Consider the following 24,287-nt stretch of genomic DNA (forward strand, 5'->3'; position numbering starts at 1 on the left):
AATAGATTCAAGGAAGTATCAATATATCGGGATAATGCGTAGACATAAATGGACTTACTTATAAAAGCTTACCTGTCCACAAACTAAAGATTCTGAAAGGATACTGGTATTGTGCAAAGTATTTTTTCCCGGTCCAGTGAGAGTTAAAATAAAGGCATAGGCCATCAAGGCCTGTCTGCCACGTTTAGAAAAAAATTGTGGCAGCAATAAGAATATAAAACTCCTGTGCATTTATAAAAGTATGTGTTAAAGGAGATAGAACTGATATACTTATGAGAGTTCGACATTTTTATATTTTTTATATAATTCAGTCTTTTTTATATCTTTATATTCGTGATATCACTGGAAATTCACAAGGAATTTTCCTACCTTACACGGTAAGAAAATGCCAATCCGAGCGTGAGAATCACTCCAAGAATCGAGCACAACATCGTGACGGACGAAAGGGTGAAATTCAGTTGAATCGCGAAAAATACGAAGAACATATATGTGAGAAATATACCACCCAAAAACCCGAACACGCTCTTCAGAATGTAATTCTCGAGCGTGCCATCCGTGCGAAGAAGCTTCAACTTTTTATAAACCCAAGTATATTTTATGGAAGAAATTATTCGACTCCAGAAATGCTTGACTCTTTTTCGACATCTACGGAAATATGATTGCACATAATGGTTTAATTTTTAAAGAAAAATTATAAAATAATGAAATAAAAAAGAAACGATTTATGGTCCATTTAAAGAGACAATATCGTCAAAAATTTGATAAAAATACCTTATACTTTTTTAAAAAGTATACATTATATATGTCAGAGAGAATTTCTAAAGATTAAAATTAATATTGATTGTATGGGCAGGTCAATTGCTTTAAAAAGTTAGTGGCTCACCTTAATCTTTTTCGTCGGAGACGCTGTTTTAAAGTGAGACGTGGCTTGACACCTTGGGAGATCTCAATCGATCTCAATTTTTCATCCTCATAAGTCAACCTAGCTTTTTCGATCTTTCTAGCTTTTAGAAGCAATTGAAAAAATGCCATCGCTTTATACTTTTATCCACTTATTTCATTTAATCTTTTATGCTATTTAATACTAGATGTCTCTCTTAAGACGTACACTGATTGCTCTAGTTCTAGTTTATAATCACTACACAATAAAAACATTACTGAACGTCATGATAATTTCAATATAAACTGAAGTTTCGAACAACTTGTTTTCATTCGCATATTTTTTGATCTTTCATTGTTTTTATATTTTATCTATAAATGAATAGGCGAAAGAATTTTCTCTTAGAATTTACCTTGAAAATCATGGTAATCGTGGGATTGGAAGAAGTTTATACGATTTTCTCTGATTAATATTCACCACAATAAAAAAATATTAATATTTACCACAATAAGATATAAAATATGTTTGATTAATTTTACTATATAGATATTTAAAAAATTAAAATTTTTTAGTACCATATTGTCTTATGATTGTCATAATTTTCAGGATAAATTCTAAGAGAAAAATCTCTTCGTATATAAATGCTTTATTATTATAAAATAAAGCATTTTTTATTTAGATTAAGTGTTTCTAAAAATTGATTATTTTTTCATACAATGTGTAACATTTTTTATAAGTTATATTACTTTATTATATCTCTGCTTTAAAAAAGCACCTTCTATTTCAATCTTTTAAATATTTTTCAAAAATAACTTTAAATAAATATTTACACTCGAGAAACATTTTCCTACAGATATATTAACATCAGTAGCTATAGTCTGATAGAGTAGGGTTCCAAGCTGCCGACAAAGGATTACAAAGGCAATCATCGGCAATTGAGTGAATAATGATAAAAACTTGCGTGTTTATCATCTGAATATTTGGAGATGTAGAAAATGAAGGATATATATAAGTAAAGGAATTTCCTAATAATTATAAACATTATTATTTTATATTACGGTATACATAAACAGGCTGCTAAATATTTTCAGAAGCATGAATATTCCAACAAACTGGAATCGCAAAATTTAAATATAAAATAAATTATTCTGTTCTTATAATACATACATTACAATATTTATTACTTTACAAAATTATGCAAATTTTCAAGAGTCTACACGTTCAAAATCTACAGTCATCCAGTTCTGTTTACAATATTTCGCACATATTTACAATAAGACATTTAACTTTCGCATATTCTGTTCCTTTCAGGCGAGACAACCAATCGAGCAGCGCTCGCGTATCCTCGCATATTCGCATGTTCTCCAAGATCCCACTCTACATCGAACGTCGCCAGTGTTGGGCTTCGATCCTTCGAGGAGGAGAGCACGACATGCCTCGCTGAGCGTCAGAGCGAGATATCGATGTCACCCGCGCAGTGGGCGTCGAGGTGTTCTCGGAGTGGGGCGCGCAATCTAAACCCGATAACGAAACCAGCTGGCAGCGGCAGTGCCGTCGTTTACGTGGAGGTACGACCTTCGCGAGAGAACCCGCTCTCGCGCCCGGTGCCGGACCGGAGTCAGGTCGCAGTCAGGTTTCCGCGGAGCAAATCGCGCGGCGAGAATCGGAGTAGAGAAACGGCGAAATTCTCCCGCGAAATCCCCGAGGAACGAAGCGAACCGAAGAGGAGAGACTGGAGAGAGAGAGAAGGAAAAGAGCAAAACAAACATGCCGTGACCTCCCTCAGGTGTGACAATGTGTACAACCCGACGAAGTCGACGGTGCTCATAGCGCGTGCGACTTTCGATCGCAAAGCCGTAGACGCTTCATCGTCGACGTCGTCGTCGTCGTCGTCGTCGTCATCGTCGACGTCGTTGCCGCGCGTGTTTTATCGTGGTGTGCAGTGGTATCTCCTGATCCAGCCTCCAGGTGCTTAGACCGCTCGCGATGACTACGAGGGAGCTCTACGTCAAGGTATTGTGTTCACGAGTTATTCAGGTATAGATATATGTTAGATATCGGATGCGCATCCTCGAGGAAGATGGCAGGTCTCTGACGTAAAATTGCGCGCCGAGAATTCTCTCGCATTGGTTTAATCCCTCGAGAGAGATCGACGCTGCGCTTCAAGGGGATGTTTCGGTTTATATGTGGTTTAATAGGAAACGAACGCGATCGAAACCTGCTGTTATGTCGTTCCGAATCGATCTCTCGGATTTTTCTCCCAGTTGACAAATAACCCTTGACGCGAATTCAGGTGATGATTATATAGAGTCGAATCATTTTTGTGATCCTGAAATTTGTGAAAGAAGGTGAATCGCGCGAAAATAAGCACACACGTGAAATATACATGAGACATAAACATGAAATAAACATGAAATATATACATAGATACATACGTGAAACATGTGTCAAGCATTCAATAAGCAGACGAGTTTATTAGAAGGTTCAATGAGGTTCCAGACTTCCTAAAGATTTTGATCGCTATTTAAAATTCAATACTAATCATACGCTGTCGTAATTTAGATAAATTATACTATTATCGTGGATTATTTTATAGCATCTAGAATCTCTTTTGACGTGTGAGATTTTTGTTAACTGCATCAGCCAGGAAATTCATAGATCTGAAAAATGTCTCTGTTATACAATCAGTGGAAATTGCAGAAACGATGTCGGCTGCTGTGAGTTTATGGTTGCGCATGCGAAACTGTAATCCGACATCGTTTTTACATTATTAAGCGTGCAAACCTTTGACATTTGGGGGAATGTATTTTTCTCGGGGTGTTGTCAACTTTTAAATCCGATCAGTTGTCAATAATTTGCAATGCAGGGAAACTGTCAACTCATTTTAATTATACGACTATGTTTAAAACGTGTTTTATCTGGAAAAAGTAAATTTTCAATTTTTTAATGATCGCAATTGTCCTGTTATATTAAACAGAAAATAATCATTATTTTATTCGCATTGTTATGTATCGTTAAATGTATACATATCACAAATGTAGTTCACCCATTTGCATAATGGATATGTATGCGTACGTTTATGTGCAGACGCGTGCGCATGCCATATCTTCTATACAATGCAAAGACTTGTATTGAAGAGAAATTTCTATCTCTCATTGCTATTTTTCTTTTATTTCCATTTAAATATGAGCCGACATTTCTATCACATTTAATTATGTATACAGGCTATTATTCTCACTCACAAAGAATCTTTTTTTTATCCTTTTCACAATCTGTTGAACTTATGCACCTTGTATGGAGCATAATTGTTTCCCATCTTTCTGAAAGTATTTATTCGACAATGTATCCTGATGTATTGCCTTAGAGTTTGCTTTTTTGTGGTTTCAAATGTTTTGAAAATGGAAGCAAACAAGTTCTTATATCTCGCCAACTTACTTAAACTTTACACACTGTCTTACGAGAATCAACAACACTGACCTGACATTCCTATCAAAAATATTCGAAAGTTAATCAATTTTATATTTCCAAGTATATTTCACGATTAATACGTTTAATATCTTTCTTTTGAAACTAACGCGAGAAATTCTTTTTTTTTTTTATAATTTATATATAAAATTTTTAAAAAATATATATGTGTATATTATTTCTAAATTTTTATATCACAACTTTTCAAAAATTTATATTTAATACATCATTATTTGAATATGATTAAAAGAAACTTATGACCTATTTCTCATTTTTTCGCATAAAGATACTGATAAAGAGGATTTTCTTCGTTTCTTTTCTTTTAATTAGTTTATGCATAAATTAAATTTTTACTGATATATATTTTTATAAACTAATCAAAGTGTAGAATCCATTATTCAACAACAAAAGATATAAATTTTATTTTTTATGTTAATATAATATAAGATCGATATAAGGATCGCATAACGATGATGCAATTCTCGGGTCTCTTTGAGATTTCTTTTCAAAACTAAAATCAATAACCACCAGAGCAGGAGACCTAAATTCTGGTTCATGCCAGGTGGCACGACCAGCCGTAAAAGCAGTAGTTTATTTGCTGCGATAGTGTTTCTCGCACGTTGACAGTACGATTATGATTATGAGATCTGTTCAACTACGATGTGCTTTTTATAAAAGAAGAAACAGCTTACAATTGATATAATTATTAATGCTTTGCTATAATATAATTTAAATTTAATATATTTGTATCATTAATAATTTAAATAATTTTTTTAAGTGAAACATATTTATATGGTTCTCTAAAAAAATATATGCATTATTTTATAATAAATATATCATAAATCTATCAATTATTGAAAAATAACATGCATCTTTAAATTATTATTATATGACAGATATAAATTAATTGAATAATTAAATCAGTTAGGCAAAATAATGATTGACTTATTGATTTTATTGAATCTGTTATATTAAATTTATGTCCATTTTCGAATAGCTGTCTATATAAAAATAGCCACATCAATAGTCACATTTCCCACATGATTAAATATAAATCAAACTAAGGAAGGTCTTATATTAACTGAGGCTAAATTGAGAAATGTCACTGTACCTACATCTACATCTATATATCTAAGATCAATAATAGTTAATTATATCTCATTATCCGAAATCATACGATTTGCAATTATAAATGTACATTGCAGAAACTGATCTTGCCAAGTGTATAATTAGTTAAAATATGAAAGTTTTATTATATAAAATTTACTACGTAAAATTTTCAAATTTTAATTAATCATATACATTCATTATATCAAATTTCCAAATTTTTATTATAAAAATATCTCTATTACTAATGCACATTATAATTTTTCCATGAAAAATTCTCGATAAATTTACTGAAGTACAAAAATAACATAGTATACAATAATAATATGTAAATTCATATCGCGAGTGTGCAATGAAAATGAAAATCAAGTAATGAAAATGAAAATAAAAATAAGTAATGAAAACTCATGTAATGAAAATCAAGATTAGAAAGCGGTTATATAGTTTGCCCCTTCGGTTTACGCTATTCCCTTTAAGTCTGACGCTTCTCTTCAACGTTAGTAGTTGATTTATCGGTGTAGCCAGATGAGCGGCGAGGGTTGTCCGAGGTCGGGTGTCATGGTTTTTGTCATAACAGGTTTTCGTCTGGCTCGAGGGGTCGAAAAAAATGTCGGAGATATGGACATTGTTCTTTTGGAATGTTCGCATCAATGTTAATTCGAGCGGAGTTATATGATTATGTGGATCTTCGGAAAGTCCTAAATCGTTGAGTATTAAAACAGGTTTTTAAAAAGTAAAAAATATTTATAATAATAATTGTATACTGAAATAATTTACACACATCCTTGCCAATAATTGATAGATTTATTTGAAAAATAGTACATATATTTTTAAATAAACTCCGTATAAAGTCCTTGTATTTAAAAAAAAGTTATTTAAATTATTTATAATATAAAGATTAAATTATATAACTTATATCTTAACTTGTTTTAATAATTGAATAAATTTGAAAAGTTTACAATTATATGAAACAAAATGATTGCTGTTAATCAAATGTATTTTTTTAATTTATAAAATATATGTTTAACTGTTGGAAGACTGTAAGAAAATTTAGAGATTTTAGCCTTAATCCAGGAAATCTTAATTACGATAATATGTATAATTTTCTCAAGATTATTTCAAATCTTCATAAAACAATCGTCGCGACTATCTACAAATAAAATGCATATGCATTGATCCCAAAGAATCTGCCGGTCTTAAACGACAATGGAGGGCAAAGAGTACAACAAAATCGAGACGTTTTGCTTCTCTACGGCGAGAGAAAGGGATCTTGACCGTAGTTTGCTGATCGCGTTCCTCGAACTGATCACCCAACTGCTAGCTATTCCCAACATTTCTAGCTCACCTTTCAGAATGAAAGCGCGGTCGTGACTTTTCACCTACAAAGATATTAATAGAAATTAAGCTTTATTTAATAAAAATCTCGAGATATTATTAGAGTGACTTTTGACACACTATTATTGATTTATACACAGAGAGAATTTTCTCTTAAAATTTACCCTGAAAATCATGGTAATCGTGGGACGATGTTGGAAGAATTTTATAAGAGTTTCTTTATATAAATATTTATCAATAAAAAATATTAATATCACACAATAAGATAAAATATGTTCAATTAATTTTCCTATGTACATATTAATATTTAATTTTTTTAATACCATATTGTCCCATAATTACTATGATTTTTCGGGATAAATTCTAAAAAAAAATTCTTTCGCATGTAGAGATATTTAACATCTGACCAATTAAAGCATTGGAAAGTAATATCCTATCGAATTCTCATTGGGAAAGGAGGAAACAGGAAACCCCTGTCTATATATTATCAAATATTTAAGTTTATTAAATATTGTATTATTGTTCGTTCGACCAATGACGCGTTTGTATTTTGATTGCGCAAATGTTGCCAACGATCCTTTCTCTTAAGACCATTCTCCTTGTATTGATTGCACCGCGTCGCGGAAAAGACCTCGTGTCTCAATATCACTGAACCGGGCTCTCTAATTTATGTCAATTACACTTACGCTGCTCCATTATTGATCAACGAAATTAGTGGGTTTTGCTTGCGTCGCGATAAGAAACATTCAGCAACAATTGTGCGCGCTTTGACGTATTGTTTCTGACAAAGAACAATGTTCCCCCGTAATAAAGTAAGGTATTGCATTGGTCCTTTATGATACCTCTTTCAGCCTCTCTCTATCAGCGAGACGAAAGCTCCGGCGGCAATATCCCACGAAAGTATTCCGTTTTATGGAACGCGCGCTATAGAACTAACATTTGCACTCTCGAAGCGGAAAGTTACGTTCTCACGTGGCTTCTCTTTCACGGAAACTCGATGACTAATTTACTTCTGTTTATCGGCACTAATTATGCTTCTGTAAGAGGATGTCAACTATTTACGCCTGAAATATTTTCATGACAATCGATGTATTACGTTTTGGAAAACATCGAAAAAAGATCTCGCCATTATTTTAAGTTGAATTAAATCAAGTGCAGCAAAATTTAATGGCGTGCTTCAATTATTTCTTAAAGTGCTTTATGTATAATTAACCCGGATTTAAGCATGCGACTTGTATATGACGTAAATCATTGCGTGGGATGCATTTTAAGCTATAAATTATATAATTTCGCGTGGATAGTGCACAGAAAAAAATATCGCATATGTGTTAATAATTTGACATATATCTGAATTTTATAATTCTATTTTTGATATAATTAAGAGATAATATATAATGATATTTCGCGAGAAATAATATAATTTTATGTATAGTAATAATACATAAACGTTAACGCCTTTATGTTTAATAATATATTAAATAAAAAAATAGAGAATACGTTGGTGCGAGAAATCAATGACAGAGAATGTAAATTCGATTAACTTGTTTATCACGTGGAGTTTTTTTTATGGATCTTGAGGTTTATATATATATATGTACAAACCTCAAGATCTATGAAAACACAATAAACAAGTGTGTATATACATGCTTATACGTATGTATATAATCTTGTTTCATTATTCTCATCTCTTGCTTCCGCCTAATGAAGATTAGGAATTTATCAGTATATATTCGGGAGCGCTTTAGCATCTCGAAAGTTTGTGTTTATCAAAAATGTAGACTATTATTTGAATATTAAGCAGACACGAAAAATTGAATATAAACTGTGATTATTACAGCTATGTAATTACTTGTTTTTGCAATGCGCTTGTAAATTTATCCGCAATTGGATTTTTCATTTAAACATCATTTTTTAAAACAATTGTGTTCAAAAGTCCTTATCACGACATATATTAGAAACTTTATTTCATATTTCATATTTCAAATATTAATGTTGACAAATTTTGAAAAACTACACATAACGAATAGTTCAATTAGATTTTTGCTTAAGAAATCCATGTCAGCATGAATCACACATTTCAAAACGACCTTGTAATGATAAGATTGTGACGTTCCTTCAATTGCTTCCATGCACCTATAAGCTTGAATTTTATGAAAATGCGTGCACACAACTTATAAACTAATCATAGAATATTATCGGATTGTCATTATCACACGTCATGGATGAGTCTTAAACCATTTGTTTAATTGAATTTGACATAAGTGATAAAGAAATGTGCATTGGAGATAAAATCATTAATTAGCAGCACAATTATTTTAACTTTTGATACATTATGATTATTTAAAATCAGAAATTTTATACGAAATATACTATATTTTAAAAATGTATTAAGCATATATTTTTAAGATATGTACAATTATATATCCATTTATTCTCAATTATCAAGTTAATTAAAAATGCAATTATTTTTACAAATGTTAAATATCTTCACTAGATCTTCTATATAAAACTATTAATATCTATCAATTCTTCTTGTCATGGTATTGCGGTTTTATTCAACAAAGATCTTTACCATAGAAAGTATTTTTTTGAAACGCTCCTTTCCTTATTTCTTTTGTTACAATATTATTTCCTTATTTCGCAGTAGTGTTATTTTCTTATATCTTTTGATTACGATATCTCAATAAGTCTTAACATACAAATTGCATTTAATATAATCGTAAGTAAACCGGTCAAAATTATTCACAAAATTTCATTTTTTTAAGTGTGTAAAAAACATTTTATTTTTTTATTTATGATACTATTCTTAGTTAGTCCTGATTCATTCTTATACATAAAAATATTCGCGCGATAGCAATAGCGATAGAGGAGTTTTACGCAAAATTCAATGGAAGCCTTAGATCGGTAGTGAAGCTCGAATACAATACGAGCGAGGGTTGCGTTATTCGATCAAAGACAAAGTTATTTCGTGCATTTGCGTGAAATTTTACTTCAAAAGTTTCGGAAAAAAAAATACATAACTGTCATCGTTTGAATGACCTTCGCGACTTTGGAACAGTATCGATCAAAATGCGAATTGCGACAAAAGTGTGGCATTGCACAACGGAGACAAAATTTTTTAACGAAGAAATTTTATTTTATAAAAATAAAATATTACATAAATATATATAAAAATGATAAATATAAAACTATTTAAAATTTTTGAAATAGAAATTTAATTGTAATTTTTTATTTGTGTATATTTATCTAATTTTCAATTTAATTTACCATGAATGCGTTATTCTAATCTTATGCTTGTAGAATATATAGAATATTGACACATATATAGCTACTGCTAATTTGTGACAGAAGACGATATATGTATAGTGAATCAGTAGCAAACTTATATTACGAGTTACATAATTGCAAGTAAAATGCGCCGTAACTTTCTAAGGCGCGAACCCACCGGATTCTTTTGTCTTCTGAACATTTCTTCAATTAAAGACCTACGTGGGAACCCGGTAGAGAGCCCAAGTTTTTCATTCCTCTTCCTCTTCATAAATCCGCAGATAATTGCCGTTGCTGCTACTGCGCGTGTTGCGTGTTACAGATATATGTATATTATAAAGAGCATGGGAATAATTCCTTTCGTATGCTATAACCAGGTGAAAGACAGCTAGCCGAGACATATATTAATCTGTATAAAATCTTGAACAATTCGAAGAATCGGATCTGAATAGTTTAGAAAAATATTTGAAAGAAAATAATTTAAAAAATAGAGTAAAATAAAAAGAATAATTAAAAGCATTTTTTGTCTAATTAACTCCGGTACAACTAAAGAGTTTGTATTTATATATATATGTACATTACATTTTTGTTATAATTTGATCCACGAACCAGATTCTCCAGAATATTTTGGCTTTATTTATCTTTCTATTGCTTTTTCTCTTTGTGAACTTTACTTGAATCAGTTGAGTGAAAGTCTCTCTTATATAATCTAAGCTAATATACATATATTATAATGATGATCTTCTTAGTTAGAAAGACAAGCACTTTTGCAGCGGAAATACGCATAAAATTTTATTTTATAACACATTCATATCGATTCTCTCTTTAAATAAAAATATAATACCACGTATATAATTATATAAATTATAAATTAAAAGAGTTATATATAAATTTTTGTATAAATATTTTTCTATATGTGTATGTTGTCTTTTATGATAAATTTTAGATAGTTATGACAGTTCCTCTTTTTCTTCAATATAATTAAGAATTTTCTTTTAATCTAGTGGATTGCATTAAATGGAATTATATTTATATTTACACTGTAAAAAAATATAATATTACATGTAATATTTTACATATTTTTTACAGCGTAGAAGATATAATTATATTTTTAAATTCTAACGAAATTATTTCATATTGTTCCATGTTCATCTTTGTTTATATTAAACATAAATTATATTGATCCGAGACGTAAAATATTAAATTTCCAATATCTAATATCGCTTATTCATCATGGCACGTGAATGTCATTGATATTTCAATTCTGGTAGGATAAGCATTTTCGGTGCGTAAATACGTGCTATGATGTTTATCAACATCATCACACAGCATGTACGTATATATGCATTTATATCGCACACATTTCGCAAGGATAATTCGCATAAATGCATATATATGCAAAATATGAATACTGTGCGTTCTTTTTTTTGCGACTCACAAAGAAACATGTATCGATAAAGACGAACGAAGAGATAAGAGGTATAATTATTATACCGCGCCGGTGACTTTACCGATGACATTTACGTTTTACTTGTGTCTTGCATTTTTTACTCCTCTTCTCCATCCGATACAACGGTATCTTGCGTAATTAATGACACACGTGCACTGTGGGAACGAAGCTCAGGGTCACGCATTTCGCCGCCTTTTTAAATGCAGTTAATTGGCTCGCATAATCATGTAAAAATTGTTAATTATATATGAGTTATATTTTAAAATGACAGCGGAAAAAACTGACAGTTTTTTACCATTTCTGAATGATTTTCGCACGGCAAAGATAGGAGCGATTAATTATTACAAGCGATTATCGCTGTAGTAATTAATAAGAAAGTCCATTATCGTTAATGCAAAGTATTGCAAGTTTACGAATCCCATCTAACACTTTGTTCTTTACTTTATAATTACTATTTCATTGTGAATTATACGTGTATTACTTGTCTGTCATTAACTTGTCTTGCGCTCATTTATTAAGTGTTAGACTGTAAAATTTAATTTGCAGATTGCGCGATTTTTACAGTGTTTCTTACAATGAAAATTTATATCAACGGAGTTCCAGTTATTTAAATATTATAGTTTTATTAATATATTTTTGTTCAGGTATATAAAATACTAAATATATTTATGGAAACTTAATTATATTATGTAGAAAATGAATTATATTAGGTAGACAGTAATTTCTCTTTTGAAATATAGCAATATTTTAAGAGAGATGATTTTATCTCGGTCATGCGTAAAGGAGGACGCAGTCGGTGTACCCGAATTATTTCGACCACAAAGTGTACCGATTACTGTTATGGATCGCGAACGTTACTTGTGGGATGATCCGAAATGTAGGGCGGCAAAGGCGAAGTCGCGACCTCAGAGGTAAAATCATTTTACCGTTGCTTGACATTCTTCAAGTTAGTACATTTGTAATACAATTGGGTGGTCTCGGTAGAAAGACGGTAATACGTTCGCTTCGTCGTATATATACGTGGTCTTAGCTAAGGATCCTCGCTTAAAGATTGTGAAAGTCTATTAGGTTTGACAAAGATACACCGTTATGTTCACTTATGAAAAGTACTCGCACACGTTTATAAAAAATCTCAAGTGTGTGTATAAAATTAACTCGGATCAGTTATTCAATTATAAGTCAACATGACATTACAAGATCTGCATGATAGTCTAATTTTTTGGACATGGCTATACCTTTTTAAACTCGAAAAAATATTTAAATTTTTGTTATATATATTGTATATATATTTATAATTTTAAAATTATATATATTATATATAAATCAAGAATATTCGTTAACAAGATAAGAGCAAGACAATATTCTTTTGTCTTTTGCAAATATCAAAGTAATCCACATAATAAATTGCAAAAGAAAATTTTATTTCTATTATAAAATGTTCTATCACAAAATTTGTATCTGTAGTTTTGTTATCTAACTAAAATGCGATTTTTTTACATATTACATTTTATTTGGTAGATAACGAGAAATGTGAATTTTACAGTAGAATGTTTTTTATAACAAATAAAATTTCTTTTCACAATTTATTAGATCAGTTTTATATTCGCGAAAGACGAAAGGGCATTGTGTTGCCGTTAACTTGTTAGTCATATGCTTGATTAATGGAAATTATACTAAACAGTATTGTTGAATAGAACGGTGATTTCTATGGTCAAACGGTAAATCTTCTGTCATATATGTAAATGGTATATCATAACATTGAATGCATGAAATGACGACAAATTGGAGCATTCGTCAATCGAATCGATATATTTTTATTGGTGACCTCGCATTGTTTATGCAAAACTCTAAAAGAAAAAAGCAGGTCGTCTTTGCAATGCTTGAAAAGTCACTCGATGACCAATTAAGGAACGATTACACAGCACGATATAAATATAAACGCAATAGATATAGATAAAATGAATGCTGATCTTGTCTGAAATAAAGATATGAGTAATACAAATCCGATAATATTGAATTTAAAACTAATGTGTTTTTTTATAAAAAAATGTATTTACAACTTCGATATCTGCGTATTTCGATATTTTAATAATTCTATAAACTTTTGTCGCGTTAATAAACGAGGATGCGGCGCACTGTTTATATTAAACTATAATAAACTTAGCAAAACTTTGTTGACGCAAAAAAAAAAAAAATAATAATAATCGATCGTAGGGTGGCCGAGTATGGGTGCCGCATCCGGAGAAAGTGTGGGAGGGTGCCGTCCTCTTGGAGAACTACAAGCAGAATCAGTCGACGCTGAAAATACATACAGAAGAGTCTAATCAGACGAAGAAATTGGAAATCAAATCAGATGTGGATCTTCCACCGCTCCGAAATCCCGACATTCTTATAGGAGAGAACAATCTCACATCTTTATCCTTTCTTCACGAGCCCGCTGTCCTCTACAATCTTCAGATCCGCTTTCAACGACATTCCATCTATACTTACTGCGGCATCGTCCTGGTAGCCTTCAATCCGTACAACGAATTACCCATCTACGGGAATGACACGATATGGGCCTACAGGGGCCAGGCGATGGGCGACCTGGAACCTCATATATTCGCCGTCGCCGAGGAAGCCTACACGAAATTGGAAAGGTGACTAATCCTTCCATTTATCTATTGATTAGATCACTGATACACATGTCTAGATATATTGATGTTAATTAAAAAAGCAGGTCAGAGATTTTTTTGTTGGATTAAATGACGAATAGATAGAAAGCTGAAGATATCGATAATTCTACTAAATAATAAATTAGCATTCTATAAAATATTAAATTTTTTTGTCAAATTATAGAAAATATTAAAGAATATTAAATTACTTATTTAACCTTTTAAAAAAAGCACATTAAATCGATTTTCACAAGTATTTTTGCCTCTTTTCCTCTTTCTCTTTAAACTCGATTAATATATTTTTTGACAGCTATCAGCTGATTTCTGTCAAAAAATATTATTCACGGATAAGGTATTACAATATACATATTATTTACATATTATACTATATTTTAATATTTTTAATATATCATAATTTTAAAATTTAATTTAACGCTTTTAATCACCTGATTTCTGTCAAAAAATATGAATATAGCGTTAACTTGTTAATACCTTTTTCTGTGAAAAATATTTTTTGACAGAAATCAGCTGATAACTGTCAAAAATATTAATCAAGTGTAAAGTATTCCAAGATATTATTTAAAACATGTCATTATTTTATATAAATTATTTTTTATAAATATACTTCAATAAAAAATAGATGTAATTAAATTAAATCGAATTTTATTTAACCGAAGAAAATATAATATTAATTTTATTCAATTTTATTTAGGGAGAACCATGACCAGTCGATTATCGTCTCTGGCGAGTCGGGTGCCGGCAAAACGGTCTCCGCAAAGTATACTATGCGATACTTTGCGACCGTTGGTGGATCAGCAACAGAGACACAGGTCGAGAAAAAGGTTCTTGCCTCTTCTCCCATCATGGAGGCGATAGGTAATGCGAAAACCACCAGGAACGACAATTCCTCAAGATTCGGCAAATTTATCGAGATCCACTTTAATAAGAACTACCATATCACCGGCGCTAGCATGAGGACCTACTTGTTGGAGAAATCGCGGGTCGTGTTCCAGGCGAACGAAGAACGAAATTATCACATATTCTATCAGATGTGCTCGGCAGCGAAACGTCTTCCCCAGTTGTATTTATCCGATCAGAATCAGTTCCATTATCTCAATCAGGGCGACAATCCCACGATCGACGGCGTGGACGATCTCGAGGGCTTCGACGACACGATCAGTGCGCTAACGATGCTGGGCTTCACGTCCAAGCAGCAGGATGACATGCTGCGCATTCTAGCCGCCATATTGCACTTAGGTAACGTAGAAATAAGTAATTGCAAGGTCAAGGACGCGAATGATGAGGTGGACACCGAATCCAGTTACATCTCTCCATCAAATCGACATCTGCTGATTATCGCCGAATTGCTCGGTATCGACGTGAAGGCGATGCGCAAGTGGCTGTGTCATCGGAAGATCGTATCGATGCGAGAAGTCTTCCTGAAGCCGATGAACGTGGAACAAGCGATTTTCGCGCGGGACGCTCTGGCCAAGCATATCTACGCCGAGCTCTTTAACTGGATTGTGATCGGCATCAACAGTTCCTTACAGTCTCTCACCAAAGCACAGTATTTCATCGGTGTGCTGGACATCTATGGTTTCGAGACATTTGAGGTGAATTCGTTCGAACAGTTCTGCATTAATTATGCAAACGAAAAGCTTCAGCAGCAATTTAATCAGCACGTCTTCAAGCTGGAGCAGGAGGAGTATTTGAAGGAGGACATTGAGTGGACTTTCATCGATTTCTATGACAATCAGCCGTGCATTGATCTGATCGAGACTAAACTCGGGATCCTGGATCTGTTGGACGAAGAGTGTCGCATGCCAAAGGGTTCGGATGCCTCCTGGGCGGAGAAACTGTACACGAAATGTATTAAATCAAAGCATTTCGAGAAACCAAGGTTTGGTACTTCAGCTTTTCTCATTCACCACTTCGCCGACCTTGTACAGTATGAAACAGTGGGCTTCCTGGAGAAAAACCGTGATACCGTGATTGAGGAACAGATGGACGTGCTAAGAGGCAGCGAGAACAAGCTACTGAAGAAACTATTCAGCGATGAGGATCCAAAATTGGCGGTACCGCATACCAGGGTGAAGGTGTCCACGCAGAAGAATACACAGCCAAACTCCAACAAGCAAAACAAGAAGACTGTCGGCTCGCAATTTCGCGATTCGCTTAACATGTTGATGGCCACGTTGAACGCCACGACGCCGCATTATATTCGCTGCATCAAACCTAATGACGCGAAAGAGGCCTTCGAATACAGTCCGGTGCGAGCGGTACAGCAATTGCGCGCTTGCGGTGTTCTGGAGACCATCAGAATCTCGGCTGCAGGTTTTCCAAGCCAGCGAACATATAGTGACTTCTTCCAAAGGTATCGCTGTCTCTGTAGATTCAAGGAGATACGGCGGGACGATTTGAAGGAGACTTGTCGACGTATACTGGCTAGGTATATCAATGACGAAGACAAGTTCAAATTTGGCAAGACCAAGGTGCTCTTCAGGGCCGGTCAAGTAGCTTATTTGGAGAAACTGCGTGCGGACAAACAGCGGGACGCCTGCGTGATGATTCAGAAAACCGTGCGCGGTCTGATTTATCGTAACAGGTATTTGAAGATCCGTCGAGCAATCCTCGGTCTTCAGAGATACGGTAGGGGTTATATTGCGCGAAGAAAGGCGGAGGCCATAAGGAGGGAAAGAGCCGTGATAAAGCTACAGGCGCACTTGAAGGGTTGGCTGCAGAGACGATGGTATTTGGAAGTGAAACGCACAATCCTTGCCCTGCAGACGTATGGCAGAGGATACATGGCTCGCGTCAAATACAGGATAATGAAGGACAATGCCGCTGCAACGGTGATTCAAAGATTCGCCCGGGGATACCTCGTAAGAATGGCGTGTAAGAAGAAACTTAGGGACATCATTATCGTGCAGTCGTGCTTCAGAAAGCGTCAGGCGAGGAAGATCTTCAGGCAATTGAAAGCCGAAGCAAGAAGCGTAGAGCATGTCAAGTCACTCAACAAAGGACTGGAAATGAAGATCATTACGTTGCAACAAAAGATAGACGAATTTGTAAGTGGCGTATTATCTATCTTGTAGTGTATAAGCTTTATAAATTACTTATTATTTTAACATTATTTATATATGAATTGAATAATACAAATATATATAAAAAAAGATTGCACTTCAGAAATGAAACTTATAAATGAACTTATTATTTCAGGCAAAGGAAAATCAATTCTTGAAGAATATGCAAAATGAAATGATGGATTTGAAGCTCAAACTGGACGGTTTGAAATCCGTCGACACTGAGAATAAAAAGTTGAAAGGGGTGATTCGGGAAAAAGAGAAGGAATTGAAAAATATACAAGAAATTCTGAAACAGGAGAGAGACGAAAAGATGGATATATTGCACGATAAAGAAAGGATTTCTCTACAAAAGAACGAGGATAATAAAAAGTTACAGCAGGAGAACGAGAGATTACGAAAGGACCTTTCAATAGCGAGTGAGAAGTTGAAGAGCAACCAACGCGGTGCTGAGGAGAATCTAAAATACCGTCTCGAGCAAGAGAAAGATCTGCTTCGGCTGGAACAGGATCAGGATCGTGGAGCCTATCAGAGACTGCTCAAGGACTACCATGAGCTGGAACAGCATGCAGAAACGTTGGAACAAAAGCTGGGCGCGTTACCTGGACACTCGCGTTCCTTGAGCAACGCTTCCAGTGGCAGTGGTCAACAAGCGTCCACGGAGATTGCACAAGACGATCAAAACATCGTAAGTCGATATAAAATTCCAGATAGCATACGTTATTTTGACATTTAACGACGTCAGTTTGCTACTTGGGATACTATTAAATGAACCCAAGAATAATTTATGTAAAAGAAATTTGAATTTTAATGCGATGAAAAATATTAACATAAAAAATATTAATATAATTCATTATATCAACTGGTTATACCGATTAAAGTTATTTTTCGATTTTGCCGCAGGATTTTGGCTACGGCTCCGTGAGGTCCACAGCTTCGTCGTCGACGCCTTATTCGCGAGTTGAAACGATTGACTGGAATCAACAACGATCAGACAGTCCACCGGACGGAGAAGTTCAATCAAGTAAATCGCCTCCGGAAACATCTGCACACGCACCCGTGGACATCGGTCTAGTTCTGAAACTACAGCAGAAACTGAAGGATGTCGAGAAAGAGAAGGGCAGATTGATCAGAATGGTCGAGGATCTGGAACGCGATAGTAACGAGGAGTCCACCAGAACACAGGATTCGTTCAGAGTAAGTAAAGAAAATGTTATTCAGAAAAATAGCTCTGTCAAATTTTTATTTTTCTGACAATCCAAATTTTTCTGAAAAATATTAAAAATATTTTAGCACTTGTCAATTTTTTGTTCCTGACACACAAGTTTACAATATTATATTGTTAAGACATAATTTAAACATTATTAAGGTGGTATCGATATATAAACCTACTTCACTGTGTGCTTTGTTGTCTTATCGCTATTATCAGTTATCGGATTAACGATGAACTGAGACAATATGGTTTGTTTACAGCTCCAAGAACTGGAAATGGAAAATTCGCAACTTAAAAAAGACTTGAACTCGTTGAGGAAGACGGTGTCATTGGGCAGCCCATCATCCGCGCAACAAAATCTCATGAGTAATTTATTATTACAACTCATTAATTATCTCCTGCATTCCATTTGTTAATAAGCATTGTAGACATACAAATTAGCTTTTAACATATGAGTTAACCATGCAACTTTGTATCTTTCAATAGCTAAGAATTCAAGCACACAAGAGACATAGATAAACACATTGTATATCTTCTATAATTTCTATTTTCTATCCTGTGCTGGATTTCTGTTTTCTATCCTTTTTATCCTTTGAATACTGTCTTCGTGTTCATTGTTTTTTGCACTAATTATCTTAACAGAATAATTATAACTGATATTTTTTCATTATATATACGTCATACATCTCACCTTGTTGGTATAAAATTATCGATTATTATATATCAGTATATTATCGATAATTTCAATTCCTGCTATCTTTGAACATTAAAAATACTCCAAGCATATATATAGAACCAACAAGTTATACTAAAATATGACCATATAATGATTTATAAACGCTGTGAAAATTATATGTTTGAAAAGTTATTCAAAATTCTTTCGATACACATTTATTATACATTTTAGATATTTGCTTTGTGTGTGATTGAATGCTCTCCTGCTTAAATTGTCAAGGTCGCCAATGATATAAATAATATGTAACATAATACGACTAAGGAGCACGGAATAATATTGACATAATTACATTACAGTACAATTCGAGGCACTGCAGGGAGAACTAGAAAGAAGAAGAGAAGAGTGTATCCAGCTACATAGTGTATTGGCTGATAACACACGCAGAATGAAGAACTTAGGTGCCAATTACGGTCGCGACGTAGACATAATAAACGAAGACGGCGAGCTGGTACTTGCATTCGAGGCGCAGAAAAAAATTAACAGGTAATAAGAAATGAGACACGCGCTTAACGAGACGAGTTAATTATATAATAAAATAGTGCCGTGTCTAACAACAGTCTTTTTGTGCATGCACTTCAATTTTCAGTAAACTTAAGACAAAGGCACCGGGAGGAGAGTGAGTTGAGCAGATTCTCACGTTGCGACCCGTTTAAGCATTTTGTTTTGAACTGTTCAATCAAAAAGAAAAAAAGATTACTTCATAATTTCACGATATCATGAATGTCTTGAAACATCTTAAGCCAAGTCATTAATTTTTGTAAAATATTAGCAAGTATATATCAGTGTTGTATGAATCATGCTAAATCTTCTAACGATTTATTATTTCCAATCATTATTGTCTCTCCAACATTTTCATTTCATACTGGCACTAATAACAGGCACGATTTCATGCTTAACATATAATTCAGTTTATTTGTGATTGAACAATTCAAGAAATTTGTAATCACGGTAATTCTAAAAAAAAAAGAAAAATTTATGTTTTGTTTTGAAGGCAACTGGAGGATGAGCTGCAAGGAAAAGAAAGGAATTGGAGAGCGCAAAGAGACGAATGGCGAAACGAAATAGACAGGTTGCAAGAAGAAATAGAGAAACAGCAGAAACTACTTTCCATTAATTTGAGCAAATCGCCACAAACCCAAACGGAACTTTACATGCAACACGAGGTTACCAGATTAACGTCTGAAAATCTAGTAAGTAAAGCGAATTTTTGTATATCTATAAGATACAATTGATTGTATTATTTTCAACTTATTTTGTTGCATTGTTTTTATTTTTAATCATAATTTTAATTACACACACATATATATTTTGACATTATATTTGTGTTAAAGGATCTTCAAGAAAGATATGATAAAATAGCAGAGGAATGCAGACGCTATAAGAAACAATGTAGAATCCTGGCAAAACGGCTGAAAGATGCTGGCTGTAAGTATCATAATTATGTCTATTTAAAATAAAAAAATATTACTCTGTGGAGAGTTGTTAGAAAATTTTTGAAGAACATCAAATATATATACACATATTTTAAATTATTTTATCTTAATGCTTCCAAAGTTGAAGGAGAGGATCGCCCTTATGTGCTAAGAGGCGCCGGTGAGTGAGTGCGTGGTCTTGACAGATATCATGAATCATCATCTTATTGAACTATTCGGTAATTTGTGATTTGAGTGAAGAAGCACAAGCATTTTATTGGATAGAAGAAAAATTAGTTATACTAAAATTAAGTAATTTCGTAAATATTAATTCAACAAATAGAAATTAGAACGTATCAGTGTAGACTTTTCGGATAGTTCAATAATACATCATAGACCATAACTCACCATCGCTTGCATATGTTGTATTCAGCACGCGACATAATTTAGCATAGTTTAAGAATATTTTGAGAAGTCTGTAAATCGCAAGGAATACAAAAATTTCAATTTTTTTTAGTGCCTAATGCGGTAGAATATGTAAACGGCTCCGCGAATTCCAATACTTATGGAGATGGAAGTAACATGCCTGCCATTCGCAAGAAAGAAAGAGATTACGAAGGAATGTTTGAATTCAGGAAAGAAGAGATCAACGTGGTTATACGTCATCTAGTCATTGGTAAATCTACATCATCTTTTAATAAGTCTATCTGTCAATATATAATTATCTCAGGTAGCAAAGTGTACGTCATTTGGACGTCTAATGACATTATTAAACGTCAAAGTGATGTGATTTTGATGTCAAGTGATGTCACTTTACTACTTCGGTATTTGAAATAGTAGTATTACTATATCTTTGAAAATTTATACTGAACGTTTTATATTATTTTGTATAGAACTGAAACCCCGTATAGCAGTGACATTGTTACCGGGTTTACCGGCCTATATTCTCTTCATGTGCATCAGGCACACCGATTGCATCAACGACGACGACAAAGTACGATCACTGTTGACTGAATATTTGAACGCTGTTAAACGCGTGTTGAAGAAGCGCGACGACTTCGACTCCAGAGTGCTCTGGCTGAGCAACACCCTGCGGTTGTTGCACAACATGAAACAATATTCCGGCGACAAGCCGTTCCAAATCGAGAATACACCTAGGCAGAACGAGCAGTGCCTAAGGAACTTTGATCTGAGCGAGTATCGCGTCGTGCTGAGTAACGTGGCGCTCTGGATCTTCAACAATCTCGTCACGAATCTCAAGGAGAGAATCCAAGCGCTCACGGTGCCGGCTTTGCTGGAGCACGAAGCCATATCTGTGCCGACCGACAAAAGCGGTCGGCCCAGGTCGTCGTCAATGGGCGGCGAGCCAGACTCCACGCAGCAGAAGCTGGATAAACTTCTCGGCGAGCTGACGTCGGTGCACAAGACTTTGCAGTATCACGGCGTCGATCCCGAGGTTGTGGTACAATTGTTCAAGCAACTGTTTTACTTTATGTGCGCCAGTGCTCTGAACAATTTGCTGCTGAGGAACGAACTCTGCCGGTGGACGAAGGGTATGCAAATACGGTAAGGAAAAAAGTGCTCAATCTTGCTTTTATTTGCTGAAATAAAAATCATATGGACTATAATTGATTTGCAAAACTACATGATTTTAAAAAAATTGATGGGAAATTTATTATTTGCATACTAGAATATTGAATATATATATATTTCCTCAATAATGTGTTCTGTGTTTCTTAATAAAGGTATAATATGAGCCATTTAGAACAATGGGGTAGAGATCGACAACTAGAGACCGCGTCCGAAGCGTTGCAACCCATCATTCAGGCATCGCAGCTTCTGCAGGCACGTAAGACGGACGAAGATGTTAATTCCGTCTGCGAGATGTGCAACAAGCTGTCGGCTAATCAAATAGTAAAAATCCTGAACCTGTACACACCAGCCGACGATTACGAGAGTCGAGTTCCTGTCTCGTTCATTAAGAAAGTACAAGATAAACTGAAGGAACGCGGCGAGAACAACGAACAAGTAAGCTTTCTTAGACAAACATCTAAAAAATACCCTAAAATCATATATGTATTAAATTAATACAAGCTCAAAATGACAAAAAATGTTTGCAACATATAATACATTTTAATTGTATTTTTCATTTTCAGCTATTAATGGATCTAAAATATTCCTATCCTGTGAGATTTCCGTTCAATCCATCGGACATTCGGTTAGAAGACATCGAAGTACCCGAGGTGCTTCATTTGCCCATGCTCAAAAAGGTGTAATGCCAGAAGACAAGCATAATCATGGTCAAGATTTCTTCGTGCTATACCATTTTTTAGTTGAAATTGTCATTCTCGCGGATAACCGAAACTTGCTTAGTCCCAATCCCTGTTCGTACAAGAGTTAAATACCGATAAAATCCGACTAAATTAGACATAGACGCATCGAAAACGATATACATATATCATGTTTTATATGTGTTTCTTTTTTACTCGGGTAATTTGTAGATTTTACGATATGTCATTGTTCCAAATCACGCTCGCATTAAAGTCAATTCTGTTATATAGATAAAAGTGTGATCGGGTCTGGGTGAAAAAGATCGATATTTTTCGTTATTGTTGATGTACAGCGTTATACATCGAAGTGTAAAAGAGAGGTATGAAGTATAATATTCTTACAAGGATTTTACTTTGAATCCACTATTCTTTGCGACACGCAAAAAAATCTATTTATTTTTTCTTAACAAAATATAAAATTGTTAAGTTTTCAAAAATATAAGTCAAATCGCGATACGAAACAATTTTCGTGCTCCTAAGAAAGTAATGTAAACAAATACATGAAAACGATAATAATATAAAACTATCAATTTATACATATTGAAACTTTATTGCTTCATATCGCGAATCCTTGTAAGAATTTTGTACATATAAAGTTGAAAACTTGTTGAAGATGTAATTAATGTATAAAATGGAAATATCTCGCGAGAGATAGAAAGAGCAAGAAAAGATATAAAATGTTACGTGTTGGAATAGATTGTATATTTTGATACGAAAGAAAGAGAAAGAATTGTTACAAAAAATAGAGTCTGATGTCAAAACGACATAAGAATGAGAAAAACAAAGAAATATGAAGGCGACCGAAAGAAATAGGCAGAATATATATTGTTATTATATTTTTAATTTATAAATATATGTACATGCGATTGTATTTTGTGCCATTTTATGAATAGATCATAACAATATTTGTTATTTCGTCCAGTCTGTCATTGATTTTGTTCATTACATATTCCACAGAATAGTGTCCGAAAAGAAAAAGAAAGAAAAAGGATATACCTTTTCTCGAGAGATGTTATAAACAGAATACTACACAATTGCACACCTTGACTCGATGTGACATTTATGTGTTGCTAAAGTGAAAATAAAGCCGTTGATGACAGTTCTTACTCCATTTTTCATACTTCTTACGATAGAAATATTTTATTTTAAAATGAAGATTTTATATTAATTTGTATTATATATTAAAATTAGCAAAAATTTGCATTATATACCAATGTAAAAAATGTTTTAGTTTTTTTTTGGACAGGATAGATACAGGAAATAAGAGATAACAGTATCTATAAATTAGATGCTCTCAGATATTAATATTACACTCGTACAAAAATCAGAGATAATATCATGATCTTTTATTATAT

At 33.5% G+C, this 24,287-nt stretch overlaps 3 protein-coding genes across 6 annotated transcripts in view; 2 read left to right on the forward strand and 1 right to left on the reverse strand.

The window, feature by feature from the left end:
• Window positions 1-1,032, reverse strand: part of LOC114927832 (uncharacterized) — a 10,216-nt gene extending 9,184 nt beyond the window's left edge. The window contains exons 1-2 of the mRNA XM_085484368.1: window positions 884-1,032; window positions 73-223 (exon numbers count right to left, since the gene is read on the reverse strand). Of these exons, the coding sequence (XP_085340494.1) occupies window positions 73-223; window positions 884-1,032 (300 nt within the window). The remainder of the gene's footprint in view (window positions 1-72; window positions 224-883) is intronic.
• LOC146722539 (uncharacterized) overlaps window positions 1-2,856 on the forward strand; it is a 26,176-nt gene extending 23,320 nt beyond the window's left edge. Inside the window, exon 2 of the mRNA XM_085484367.1 lies at window positions 2,192-2,856. Within this exon, the coding sequence (XP_085340493.1) occupies window positions 2,344-2,856 (513 nt within the window). The 5' untranslated portion in view covers window positions 2,192-2,343. The remainder of the gene's footprint in view (window positions 1-2,191) is intronic.
• didum (dilute class unconventional myosin) lies at window positions 2,418-24,034 on the forward strand. Of its 4 annotated transcripts, XM_029304936.2 has the most exons (15): window positions 2,418-2,893; window positions 13,719-14,143; window positions 14,871-17,226; window positions 17,378-17,929; window positions 18,145-18,438; window positions 18,715-18,820; window positions 19,487-19,673; window positions 19,777-19,806; window positions 20,182-20,380; window positions 20,522-20,615; window positions 20,745-20,783; window positions 21,120-21,278; window positions 21,496-22,168; window positions 22,348-22,630; window positions 22,759-24,034. In XM_029304936.2, the coding sequence occupies exons 1-15, from the start codon at window positions 2,867-2,869 to the stop codon at window positions 22,876-22,878; spliced, it is 5,544 nt and encodes a 1,847-aa protein (XP_029160769.2). In that variant the 5' UTR covers window positions 2,418-2,866; the 3' UTR covers window positions 22,879-24,034. The 4 variants fall into 4 exon arrangements, with proteins under 4 accessions (XP_029160769.2, XP_029160934.2, XP_029160851.2 ...); XM_029305101.2 differs by lacking the exon at window positions 20,745-20,783; XM_029305018.2 differs by lacking the exon at window positions 19,777-19,806.
• The last annotated feature ends 253 nt before the right edge of the window (window positions 24,035-24,287 follow it).

This window comes from Nylanderia fulva, unplaced genomic scaffold (assembly GCF_048542155.1).
Source record: "Nylanderia fulva isolate GAGA-0341 unplaced genomic scaffold, ASM4854215v1 Scaffold3, whole genome shotgun sequence".
In the NCBI taxonomy this organism is placed as follows: Eukaryota; Metazoa; Arthropoda; class Insecta; order Hymenoptera; family Formicidae; genus Nylanderia; species Nylanderia fulva.

What these genes read in the sequence shown, in the direction of transcription:
- didum (XM_029304936.2), top strand. Translation starts at nt 2,867, where the DNA reads ATGACTACGAGGGAGCTCTACGTCAAG. An exon ending in GAACACAGGATTCGTTCAGA is followed by an intron (nt 18,439 to 18,714) that starts GTAAGTAAAGAA and finishes GTTTGTTTACAG; the next exon opens with CTCCAAGAACTGGAAATGGA. An exon ending in GCGGCGAGAACAACGAACAA is followed by an intron (nt 22,631 to 22,758) that starts GTAAGCTTTCTT and finishes TTTCATTTTCAG; the next exon opens with CTATTAATGGATCTAAAATA.